The 12,188-nt window shown below is 44.5% G+C and overlaps 1 protein-coding gene across 5 annotated transcripts in view; it reads right to left on the bottom strand.

The window, feature by feature from the left end:
- The window catches only part of LOC130852549 (TRPM8 channel-associated factor 1), a 55,754-nt gene that overhangs the window by 21,502 nt on the left and 22,064 nt on the right, over positions 1 to 12,188 (bottom strand). For 3 of the 5 annotated variants that reach the window (XM_057733644.1, XM_057733643.1, XM_057733642.1), the window contains one exon: positions 2,907 to 3,540. In XM_057733644.1, the coding sequence (XP_057589627.1) occupies positions 2,907 to 3,526 (620 nt within the window). In that variant the 5' untranslated portion in view covers positions 3,527 to 3,540. Of the gene's footprint in view, positions 1 to 2,906; positions 3,541 to 11,000; positions 11,083 to 12,188 lie in introns of those variants that run through there. The other 2 variants (XM_057733645.1, XM_057733648.1) reach the window with 2 other exon arrangements.

Here is a 12,188-nt window from a genome sequence, read left to right as displayed (position 1 = left end):
AAAAAAATGAGATCCAGAAATGTTGAAAAAGTAGTTTAAAAGAGTATCCCATGAAGAAGAATCATAATTCAAAAATACAGTTGACCCTTGAACACAGGTTTGAACTATGCGGGTCCACTTCTACACAGGGTTTTTTTTTTCAATACTAAATACTACAGCACTGCACGATCTGCAGTTGGTTGAACCTGAGGATACAGAACCGAAGATACAGAGGGCTGACTACAAGTTATATGTAGATTCTCGACTGTGTAGAGAGCTGCCCCAACCCTCCAGTTGTTCAAGGGTAAACTGTACTGGCAACACTGTGTGTGTGTGCACACACATGTATTCAGAGATACTAGAAAGGAAAGTGGAAAAAAAGTGACCTAAGGAGAGTTAGCATTTTTAAAGTATTTTCTGCTTATTAAATAGAAAGCATTTGTGTGTCATGAAGATGTGGAAGATTTTTCTTTTCTCTTTTGTTTTTTTTTTTATTATTTTTTGGGGGGTACACCAAGGAAGATTTTTAATGTGACTTCTGAACTGCATGTGAAGCAAGGTAATGAAATATATGCCTTCTTAAAAAATTAAAAAGTTTGAAAAATTAAAGTTTATAACTGAAAATCATCTATCACTATCCCACAATCAAGAGATCTACCTATACTGATATTTTGGGCTTTCTTCTTATGTTATATTTTCTAAACATACCTATATTTTTTTTAACAATATTGGGAACATACTGAAAAATATGTTAGTAGGACACAATTAGTATCCTACTTTATTTCACTTAATAGTACCCCCAAAGATTTTTCCCATGTCCCTAAACATTTTTGGAAACAATATTTTCAATGGTTAGTTAATAATCCATTGTATAGTGTTCTATAATTCTTTTCTACTCTTCCCGCTAACAAATAATGCTGAATTGCAATCCTTATACATGAATCTGATTACTTCTCAGATTATTTATTTTTAAAGTCCTGTTTTAAAAAATATATTTTCAAAGGTTAACTGAAATTTAATTTACATAAAGTAAAATTCACACAATTTAGGCCTTACAATTAATGAATTTGGATAAATGCATAGTTTGGTAACCACCACAACAGGAGGTGAGAGAAAGATAGGTCGATGCTGAACTTTGAGCATTGTTTTGATTTTTTGAACTCTGGGATTTACTACTTAGTAGAAGGAAGGAAATGAAGGGATGAGCAAGGGAGAGGGGAGGAGGGAGGGAAAGAGGGCTGGAGGGAGTGCACATACTGGGTGCTTGAGAGCTAGTATTAAGGAAACTGGGGTGAGGAGGAGAGGTTTTTCTTTTCTTTTTCTCTACTCATCTCAACCTATGCATAGGTATTTCTTTATGTAGATAAGTTAAGAAATATATATATATACTATACACACACAGAAACATATATTCTCTTGCACCTTTTTCTTCTCTTTACTTCATCTCAGCCAATTAGCTTAGGAAATCATTGCTGTCAATCCATCCACAAGTCAAAAAATGACCCTCATAACATATAAGTAACACTATAATATACCTACCTGTAAAAGCACAGTCAAGAGTTGTGATGCAGTCTTACCTAGTGAATAATCAATGCTAATAACCCCTAATCTCCACGGGAGAGTCCATGAATTTCCCTTATCAAGTCAGACTTTCCCCCTGCATTACCCTTCAAGTTGATTTCATACATGCACGCACACACACACACACACACGATTTCACCAAAAAGGAAAATATTCAGATTCAGCGATGATGAGAGATGATATAGATATAGCCAAAGGAAAAAAGAGGTATGATTTTGATGGCAAAAAACATCTTTTAAGGCAACTAAGACAACTAAAGGGGATTATGCTGTTAGGAAATAGAACTATGCTTTTACTTCCTGTTCCTTAGAATGAAGATCATTGGTAAGCTGAAGTTTGATCAACCTGATCAATCCCTGTGCCTCTGAACAACTCTTTCTTCTTTGCACATGTGAGAATGGAGTCATGGGGTGTTTCAGGAGTTCCATGCCAAGGAGAGGCCACAGCTCATCTCCTCAGTCTCTGTACCAACTCTGGTGTGCCCTCCACACCCAATCCTACCTCACTCTGCTCCCCTTGGTCAGAAATACCAATGCTCTTGTCTCTAAGGATGCTGAGAGTTTTCATGTACAACATAGGGCATGGCCTGATGTGATTTTTCTACTTCTGGGACTACACCAGCTTACCTCTCTCTTCATCCATCCAATCATCCATCCGATACGTGTTTACTGAGCACCTACTAACCTGCTCCATGTTCAGCACTGTATGAGGTGTTGGAGCACAATGTGAACGGAACAGGCTGGGCAATGCCCTCAAAGAACTTTCCGTGTAGCCTGTCTCTGCACCATCACCTGCCTCCTTCATTCTCCATCATCAGGTCTTTTCTTTCTCGAGATAAAGGTCATCGTTAACTCCTAGATTTAAGATCTAGCACACAGAACTTGTACCATCTTTCTGGTATCTCAACTTCTGAATCCTCTAGTTTTTACTTCCATCCTAATGGCATCTGGCTGGACATTTTAAAACCTTTCCCACAGTTCTCTAGACTTTTTCTTACTGGACGCCTCATGTCCATTTTCCTTTTCCTTACATTTCAGTTGCAAGCAGCTTTTACCTATGACCTTCCTGGATTAGTCATGTCAACCCTGGGATTCAGCAATAGATTTTACTAAGCTAGATGCTGGGGGACATAATGCTCACTACGATGTTTCTCCCCTAAAAGAGCTGAGTGATCTGGTCTGAGGAGGCAGCAGCAAGAGGGACCCTGGCCCTCCTGTGCCTCAGGGTATTTTAATACTCTGGCTGATTTATGGTGAGCTCCGAATTCTCTTCTGCTGGGAGGAGCCTGAAGACAAGAACTATTTGTCTGCTTTTTAACCTGGGACCCACTGGGGCAATGCACTCACCTAACTAAGACTGGGATCTTGGGCATCTTCTTAGAGACTTTAAAGAAACTCGTGTCCCCTTTATTGTCGGTGAAGTATACGCCGGCCACGCTGGTCACGAGGTTCCCAGGAAACGTGAACAGAACTCTTTCATCGTCGCCCTGGTTGGCCCAATCCCAGGCTTGGCCTCCAATGAGCAAGCCCCCTCCACGTTTCATGAACTTGACCAACTTTTCAGTCATGGTTTCATTGTAGGCATCGATACAGTAAACCCCCAGGGAGTCTTTCACTTCTGGCTCAACCTTTGCCTCCACACCAGAGCCCTCAAGGATTTTGGCTAGAGGAGCCAGGGATGGGTGTACACCAACAGGGGCCCCAGGGGAAGAGCAAAGCCAACCCACTGCATTGAGGAGAAATGGAGTGAGCTGGGCCTCCACCAAGTAGTCCTCGTGGGACACCACCACCAGGCGGCCTCGGCCATAAGAGGAGGCAGCAATGAGGACTTGGCCCATGTCATTCACCATCACCGGGAAGGAGGCCTCTCCAATCAGAAGCAGTTCACACGGGATGGCATCTTCCGGGACATCCCAGCTTGTCACTCCACTCATAAGGGCCTCAAAGGCAGCAGACGGAGTTGCCATGGCTGGATCGGCTTCTGCAGAGAGGAGAGCAAAGACTCAGCCTGGTGAAGAATGGATAAAGAAACAAACAAGCCAAGCAGTTCATTGCTCCACTAGCTGGGGCAATTCTTCCCATTAAGCAGATGAGACCGATACTGTGAACTGACTCAAGCACTCACCAGGGCTGTCAGTGTCTCCCATCTAGGAGACCCAGTTGTGTCCTGTAAGCTAATACTCTTATGGCCAAACTAAAGAGCTCGACATTTTCCATCACAGAAGGAAGCAAATGAAAGCAAAGAATGCAGGCAAAATTGTGTCTTCAAAGACATGTTTAAGTACGAATTCCTGATATCTGTGAGTGTGATCTTATTTGAAAACAAGGCCTTTGCAGATGTAATCAAGTTAAGCTGTGGTCATACTGGATTTGAGTGGGCTCTAATCTAATGACTAGTGTCCTTATAAGAAAAGGATATTTGGATACAGACACAGGTACACAGGGGAGAGATACACAGGCTACAAGAACATGTAGGCAGAGATTGGGGTGATGTCTCTAGGAGCCAAGGAATGCCAAAGATTGCTGGCAAACACCATTAGGTAAGAGACAGGCATGGAACAGATTCTCCTTCAGAACTTCCAGAAAGAACCAAACCTGTCAACACTTGGATTTCAAACTTCTAAGCCTCCAGAACTGTTAGAGAATACACTTCCGTTGTTTCAAGCTACCCAGTTTGTGGTACCTTGTTGTGGCAACCACTGGAAACCAACACAGAGGTGCAGCATGCTGTCTCCCCACCCTCGTTCCTCCCCATTCGGCTCCCACACTGATCCTGTTAATCTCAGCTTGGGGCCAGAATTTCAGGCTGAAAAGTCTGGGTCCTCATAGAGGGTTCTTTGGTCACAGTCACAGGCTGGGTAAGAGGAAAGCAGAATTCCTCTGGCTTGAGTCCAGGTCCCAAACAACCAGAAGCAGACGGTGACACATTATGAACTTACGGCAGATTCTTACTTGCACCTGGACATAGCAGAGAAAGGTGTATATGCCTGTCGATGTGTACTCACAAAAACCCTCTGCTTCCTCACCACGAGCTTCCTGCTTAAGGTCACTCTGCAGTCTGACCTCTGTATGCACTTTACTGAAGCACTTCCCTCAAGGACAGACGTGTTTAACGGTCAGGACATTCAGGCCTCATCACCCTCATTGACCATTCAGTGGTCTGGCTCTGGACAATGCTGCTCTCCTGGTCCTTGAGGCTATTACCACCTCTAACCCTATGGCCTGAGCCAACCTCATCATGTGTAACCTCTTGAACCACTTCCTTCCTATCCTTCCCTTCCCTCTTCTGAAAACGCAGATATTCCTTAGGTGTTTATCTTTGGCCCTTACACTTTTTCCTTGTGAGAGAATATGCTCACTCAAGGTACCATGGAGAAGCAATTGCAGGCTTAGGCTCTGGAGTTAGGCTGTCTAGGTTTGAATCTCAGCTCTGCTGTTTACTAACTGAGATCAGGCAACACTTCTCAGACTTAGCTTCCTCGTTCATTTAGCAGGGATTAGGGATAAGAGTATCTACCATGTAGGACTGTTCTGAAGATTAAAGGAATAGCATAGGTTAAGTGCCCTCCCATTATGTATTTTATATATCTATATCTATATATATGGGTAGATATATTTATGTGTTCAATTATTTTTTATATATATATCTTTGCTTAAAATTACTTGGTTAAGAATAAGCTATTTAAGTATGTGCAAAATAGGGAATTATTATAAAGTGAAAAAAAATCTAACCTAATGTTAGATTTTACCAACACTGGATTAAGCATTTGTTGATTCTGATTTTATAGGTTTCATATTTTGGAGCCAGTACTAATATTAATGATTATATTTCATTATCATGTATTTCCACGGGTCCCTGAAAAAATCCTTGGCAAAGGCCTTCTCTGTGCCTTCCCCAGGCCACGGATGCAAAGGCCCTGGTCCTGACATAAGCAATAAACTCAAGACCTCTACTGAAAGCACATTCTGCCATTTGTAACTGTCTCTAAAACTAAAAAGTCTTAAATTTATTCTTTTCTCTCTAAACTAGCTCCTCTTGGGTAAATTACATAAGCTCGAGGCCCCTAGTTGTTAAAGCGGGTAACCTCCACCCCAGAAAACTACTGAGACGATACAATCAGCAAACAATTGGTTAATAAGAGCTTGTCGTGTCCCTGCTCCTCCTGGGGTCCACAAATAGCCAGGACAGCAAACGGCAAGGGGTCACAGTTGTGTCCGTTCTCTCTGCTGCTCCATATTCAGCTAGTCACAATGTCGCCCTTCACGGTTTGCAATCACACTGCCGTTAACCTAGTTTGGGTCCTCAGTAATTCATTCCTGGACTAAACGGATCCAGCTTCTAAGTCACCAGTATCTGTTCTCGTCTTTATTCTTCTACAGCCACTGATTGTATAATTCCTGAGAAAAGAACCCCCAGAGCTTCACCTTTGCCCACAGGGGAAAATCTGAGCTTCCTCCTGGGGTTTAAGGCTGCCAGGGCTGGCTCCTCCTTACTTTCCAGCGTATCTCATGCAAGCTTCCAGGATACTTGGTCTTCCTGGACATGCCCTGCTTTTATTTTAGATTCTCCATTCTCTTTCCTCCTGTTCCCTCTCCCACATCTTTCAATCCATCGAAATCCTACCCTCCTAAGAGAAGATATTCACAGAAGAGAAAACTTAATCTATGAAAATATGCTCAATATCACTGATCAGGCAATTGAAATACAATGTATGTTACCCATAAGATTGTCCAGAAAAAAGGGGGCAAAAAAGAAAGAGGAAGAGGAGGAGAGGAAAGTAAAGATAATTATGTCCAATGTCCCAAAAGCTATGGAAACACTAGCACAACCTGCTGGCAGGACTGAGAAATCTGAAAGCAATCTAACAGTGGTCACTCAGTTTCAAAGGTGTGACCACCCTTAGACCAGCAATCCTACTAATAACCTTTCTTACAAAAATAAGAATACCAGTATTAAAGATATAGGTACAAGGATGGTCACTGCCACATAAAACTACAAATGGAGATAGATAAATGAAAACCTAGACAGGGAGATAGACAGATGACAATCAATGTTTCCTAGAACCTTTTTGACTCCCGTGGGTGCGGGATCTCTAACCCAAAGTCACAGCTACCCAACTTCCACGTATCCCCCGGATAGCCCTTGGTACCCATCGTGAGACTCTGGGGCACAGCCCCCAGCCAGCCACCCATACACACCCTGTAAAGAGCTGCCATGCTGCTGCCAGCATAGATACTCCAAACACACCCAGAGCAGGGAACTTGTAATTTTGTCTCACTAGTTATACTCTGAGCTAGTTCGTGAGAGAAGAAATATCTGTAGAGAAGTGACAAAGGGATGGACAGGTGGCCTGGAGATTTGAAAATTAGAGGACAAGGGAGAAGATGGGTGCTTTTCCTGCCGAGTCTCCTCCTTCTACCTGGTACCTGGGCTTGAAGGGTGGCCTGAGGTGAGTGGGGTTTGGGTGGAAACAGCTGAGCGCCCTTCTGTCTGCTGGTTTTCCCTTCTCCTGTACCGTGAGTGAGGCTGCCCTGCCGGCCTTAGTCTGATAGCAATGCTGTGAATGGTGCTGTGAGTGTGGCAAGACAAGCTGTGAGAAGGAGAATGTTTGAGTAAAGTGTGACCATCTGTATTAGGGAGTATCATGCAGCTATTATAAAGAACAGAATTAAATCTACTTTTCTTCTACCTAGAAGAATGTCCTAGCATATCTGAAGTGAAAATTTCAAATCATTATACTATGCAGGACACAAACCCACCTCTGTATGGATGCAGATACTAATAATAGTAGTCCTAGTAATTTTGGTAGTCGTGATGACAATACAGTCTTCCCAGGTTCCAGGCATCATTAAAAGTGCTTCATATACATTATTTAATCCTGACAATAAACCTATGAGGGATGTACTATTATTATACCAATTTTAAAAATGGGAAAAACCAAAAAGCAAACAAAACAAAAAACCTGATGGCCAGAGAACTTGTTACTTGCTTAAGTCACATAGGTGGTAAGTGGTGGATCTATCATCCAAACCCAGGAAATCTAGTACCAGAGTCCACATTCTTTTTTTTTTTTTTAATAAATTTATTTATTTATTTATTGGCTGTGTTGGGTCTTCGTTGCTGCACACAGGCTTTCTCTAGTTGCAGAGAGCGGGGGCTACTCTTCATTGCGGTGTGCAGGCTCCTCACTGTCCTGGCTTCTCTTGTGGAGCACCAGCTCTAGGTGCTCGGGCTTCAGTAGTTGTGGCACATGGGCTCAATAGTTGTGGCTCACAGGCTCTAGAGCGCAGGCTCAACAGTTGTGGCGCATGGCCTTAGTTTCTCCGTGGCATGTGGGATCTTCCTGGAGCAGGGATCGAACACGTGTCCCCTGCATTGGCAGGCGGATTCTTAACCACTTCGCCACCTAGTAAGTCCCTGGAGTCCACCTTCTTAAGTACCAGAAATATATAAGCCTGTTACTAGGATTTTATATAAACAGAAAACTATGGGGGCCACATTTCAACAAGTTTAACACTGACTGCATAGGAAAGGAAGAGGTGAACAGTATTCTTTCTCTTTATACAAGTCTGCATCCTTTCAATTGTATGTATTACTACTACAATTAAAAATAGCACAGATAATATAAACTCAATCGAGGAAACACAGGAAATGATTGAATATACAAATAACTAGATTCATCAACTGATCCTATCTTACTCATCCTAAAATGTCTTCCTGGGTCTCTCAAGTTGTGCATTTGCCCACCAATAAATCTGATTTCCTCCTCTGTAGAGTTTCCTTGAACTTTGCAGCGGGTCTGTCCCCACCCTAACCAGCTACCAATGACTCTCACACTCGACTTTTCAACCAAATGTTTCTTTGTGCCTGCACCCCTGTTTACCATCCCAGCTTGGTGAGCGCAGATGAACATAGCCTGGGGGAATCCCTTATTTCTTCCCTTTAGTTCTTCATCCTTGGTTCTCCTTCCATGGATCCTGCTTTCTCTCCCCAGGCCCGCTGACTAATGGAACCCAAGGCACTTCCTTTTTTTTTTTTCAAAGCTCTTTATTGGAATATAATTGCTTTACACTGTTGTACCAGTTTTTGAGGTACACCAAAGTGAATCAGCTGTATGTATACATATATCGCCATATCCCCTCCCTCCCGCCACTCCCTCCCACCCTCCCTATCCTGGTCCTCTAAGTCATCACCTAGCATTGAGTTTATCTCCCTATGTTATGCAGCAGCTTCCCACTAGCTATCTATTTTACATTTGGTAGTGTATATATGTCAATGCTACTCTCTCACTTTGTCCCAGCTTCGCCTTTGCCCCACGCCCACCCCCATGTCCTCAAGTCCATTCTCTACACCTGCATCTTTATTCTTGCCCTGTCACTGCGTTCATCAGTACCATTTTTTTAGATTCCATGTACATGAGTTAGCATACGGTATTTGTTTTTCTCTTTTTGGCTTACGTTGCTCTGTATGACAGACTCTAGGTCCATCCACCTCACTACAAATAACTCAATTTCATGCTTTTTTATGCTGAGTAATATTCCATTGTATACATGTGCCACATCTCCTTTATCCATTCATCTCTTGATGGGCATTTAGGTTGCTTCTGTGTCCTGGCAAGGCACTTCTGAAGCAGAAGGCACCTCAGGCACAACCTGTAACTCAGGGAGAGAGCTTTACAAATCCCTTACCACAAAGAGGCCCTATGGTACCTAAACAGGGTCTCCCTTTAAGAGACGCATTTAGAAGGGAAGAAGAGTAGTGGGCCTGCCTTCAATACTGCACCACATCCTGCATTATAGTTTGACTTCAAATCCCCAAAGTAGAGTAAGTATCTGAGGTCAAGGGACATGTGTTATATACATTTGGATTTCCCGTAAGAATGAAGAGGTACTCCACAGGGGGATGATGGATGTGGGTGTAAGGGCGAACCTGGGATCACTTCTTCAGCATACAGCTACTCTGGCTTTGAAAAACAATTCATATCACAGACACCCAATTCTATGCCTTTTTTTCCATGAACCCCTTGTTTCTTTTTACTTATATGTCCAATATCTTTTCCAGCGTCCACTATCTTCTGCTAACAGTAGCCAGAGTTGTGGTGGGTTCCACCCTTTTTGCATTCTGTCTTAGATATTACCAGTTCAATCTTATTTATTTGATTTTTTACTTAAAATGGTTTAATTCATACATTTAAAAGAATACGTAATGGAAGAATCTGGATGGTAAAATAATAAGAAAACAACTTAAAAATTAAACAAACATCCATATACCGACCACCCAGCTTACGAAACAGACCATTACTAATATCTTTGCAGGCCCTCTGCGGCCCTCCAGAACGGATTCCTCCCCCCATCCCCATAAAAGCAGGCGTGATTCAAAACTTTGATTTTCTATTCCCCTAATTCAATCTTAATGCACTCCCTTCTTAATTCCTAAGTTCCCCCGGGGTTCTCTGTCTTTCTCTCAGTAACTCCCAGGAAAACAGCGTAATGGAGGAGTCTAAGTCCAGGAGTGAGACCTGAGTTTAAAAGAAGAAATCCAGGTGCTGCCTCTTACTAGCTGTTGGCCATCCTGCTTCAGAGGGTGTCCTAGGAAATGGACAATGTGGGAGAGGGCCTTCCTTAACTCTGAGGGCTGTCAGCACTAAGTTCTGGTGTGGGATCCCTCTCCCTCCCTTCCTCTCCAGGCCCAGAGCCAGTCTGCAAAGAGCGTGTCGGTGACGTCAGAGGAGTGGAGAGGGGGCTGAGGTGGGGGGAAGCAGCAGGGGGAGGGGTGAGAGCAGGGGAGACAGCGGAAAAGCTTGCGTGCCTTGGCAGGGAATTCTCCAGGCCCGCTGGCTCGGAGGTCTAGGTGGGTTGGAGGTACACAGACCATGGGCCCCTGTTAGACACACACGTGTGCGCGCGCGCACACACACACACACCCTAGTCTCCACGGGGACAGTGAGAGTGGGCGAGGGATCTCAGTTCTAGAGACAGTGTTTGCAAAGATCAAAGGGCAGTAGGACAGAGTGATGCTCTATCACCAGCTCCCTGTGTGTCCCTGAGCAAGGCCTGCCACCTCCCTGGGCCAAGGTAGTCTCATTCGATGAAGCTGCGGATTAGATGCTGTTTCTCTAGGCCAGGCCTGTACGTAACTTGACCACACAAAGCAATCAAGCAAACATCAGATGTCAGAACCCCAAGAGGAGCAATGCGGCAAAAGGGATGCAGAACCGGAGAAGAGAGACCAATCTCCCACAGGAAGGCGGACACAACAGCGAGGGATTCTGCCCCCTATTTGGGCACCGGGAACCCTCGTCGCGCGCCAGAGCCTGCAGGTCCTCCTGCGCCCCCCTCGCGCCCCCTCGGCCTCTGGCACCGCCCTCCCCCTACCCGAGCTCAGTCCTCGACCACCCGCCCCTGGCCCGGCCTGCGGGGCATTCGGAGAGGGCTGCTCACCAGGTCGCCCTGCAGCTTCCACGGGGGCAGCTGGAGGAAGCAGGGCTGGGTGCAGAGGGGGACGGCTCGGTTCGGAGGCGAAGAGGCGTCCCTGCAAGCAGCGCAGGGCGAGCGAGCTGGGCGCAGACGGGGCGGGAGGAGGGGCGGGGTTCCCGGCCCGTCTCCGCCTCCCCGCCGCCTCCTGGGCGGGGCCGCAGGCCCGAGGGGCGGCGCTTGGCAGGGGACAGCACTTCTTTGTGTCGCCGGCCCTGAATCGGCTCGGCATTGCGGTGGCCCCCATCCTGGCAGCGGGGACGGCCGTCTTATTAAAGACAAAACTTCTCGACGATTCATGAGTAAGGGAGACGGCTGAACAAACCATAGGACACGATCTACAGAATATTACTCAATTCTCATGAAGAGCTTAGATCTCCATTTCGTTGGAGGAATGTACTTGACATATTGCCTAGCGGAAAATAAAACTGTAGAAATTGTTGAACATGCTTTCATTTTTGTAATAAAAAGTAGCCCTGCGTGGCTGAAAGGAGAGATACATCGTTGCCTGCTAAGATTGTTTGAGTAATAGCGGAGGGCAACTTTTACACAGCTCTGCGCCATTTGCACTGTTACTTGTGTTACTTCTGTGAATTAAAAATAAGAATATATTTTAAGCAAACAATAGGTGGCTAAAACTTATGCTCTGTAGGTCTCAAATCCCCTTTCTTTCCTTAAGTCCTTTCTGATGACCGGACAGTTGCTCCTCCCTTCTCCGAATTGCAAGTTTCTACTTTGTGTGGTGATTTCACCTAGCTCAGGTGCTAAGGTAGAATAATGTAGAATAATGGTTAGGAACTCGGAGGGTCACCAGATAACCTGGACTCAGACCTCCTTAGTGCTATACTTTACGGGCTGAGTGACTTTGCACAAGTAACTTAATTCCTCTGTGCCTCGGTTTCATGACCTGTAAAAAGGGGATGATAAAATCAGCACCTATGTTACAGATTTATTCTAAGGCTTAAACCTGAGATCAGTGTCTGAAATACAGTACAACTGTATGATGCTTGCTAAATAAAATAAATATTCCAGTCATCCTAAGATTTACTAAATACGTCTCAGAAAAAGGCATTTTTTTTTTTTATCTTGAAGGGTTTTGGTCCAAATCCAAGTCATATTTCCTTTCTCCATCTCCCTTCAATCCCCTGTCCCCAA

This window comes from Hippopotamus amphibius, chromosome 4, assembly GCF_030028045.1.
Source record: "Hippopotamus amphibius kiboko isolate mHipAmp2 chromosome 4, mHipAmp2.hap2, whole genome shotgun sequence".
NCBI lineage: Eukaryota > Metazoa > Chordata > Mammalia > Artiodactyla > Hippopotamidae > Hippopotamus > Hippopotamus amphibius.
Note: the sequence above shows the minus strand (reverse complement) of the source record. Positions and strands in the feature narration are given on the sequence as shown.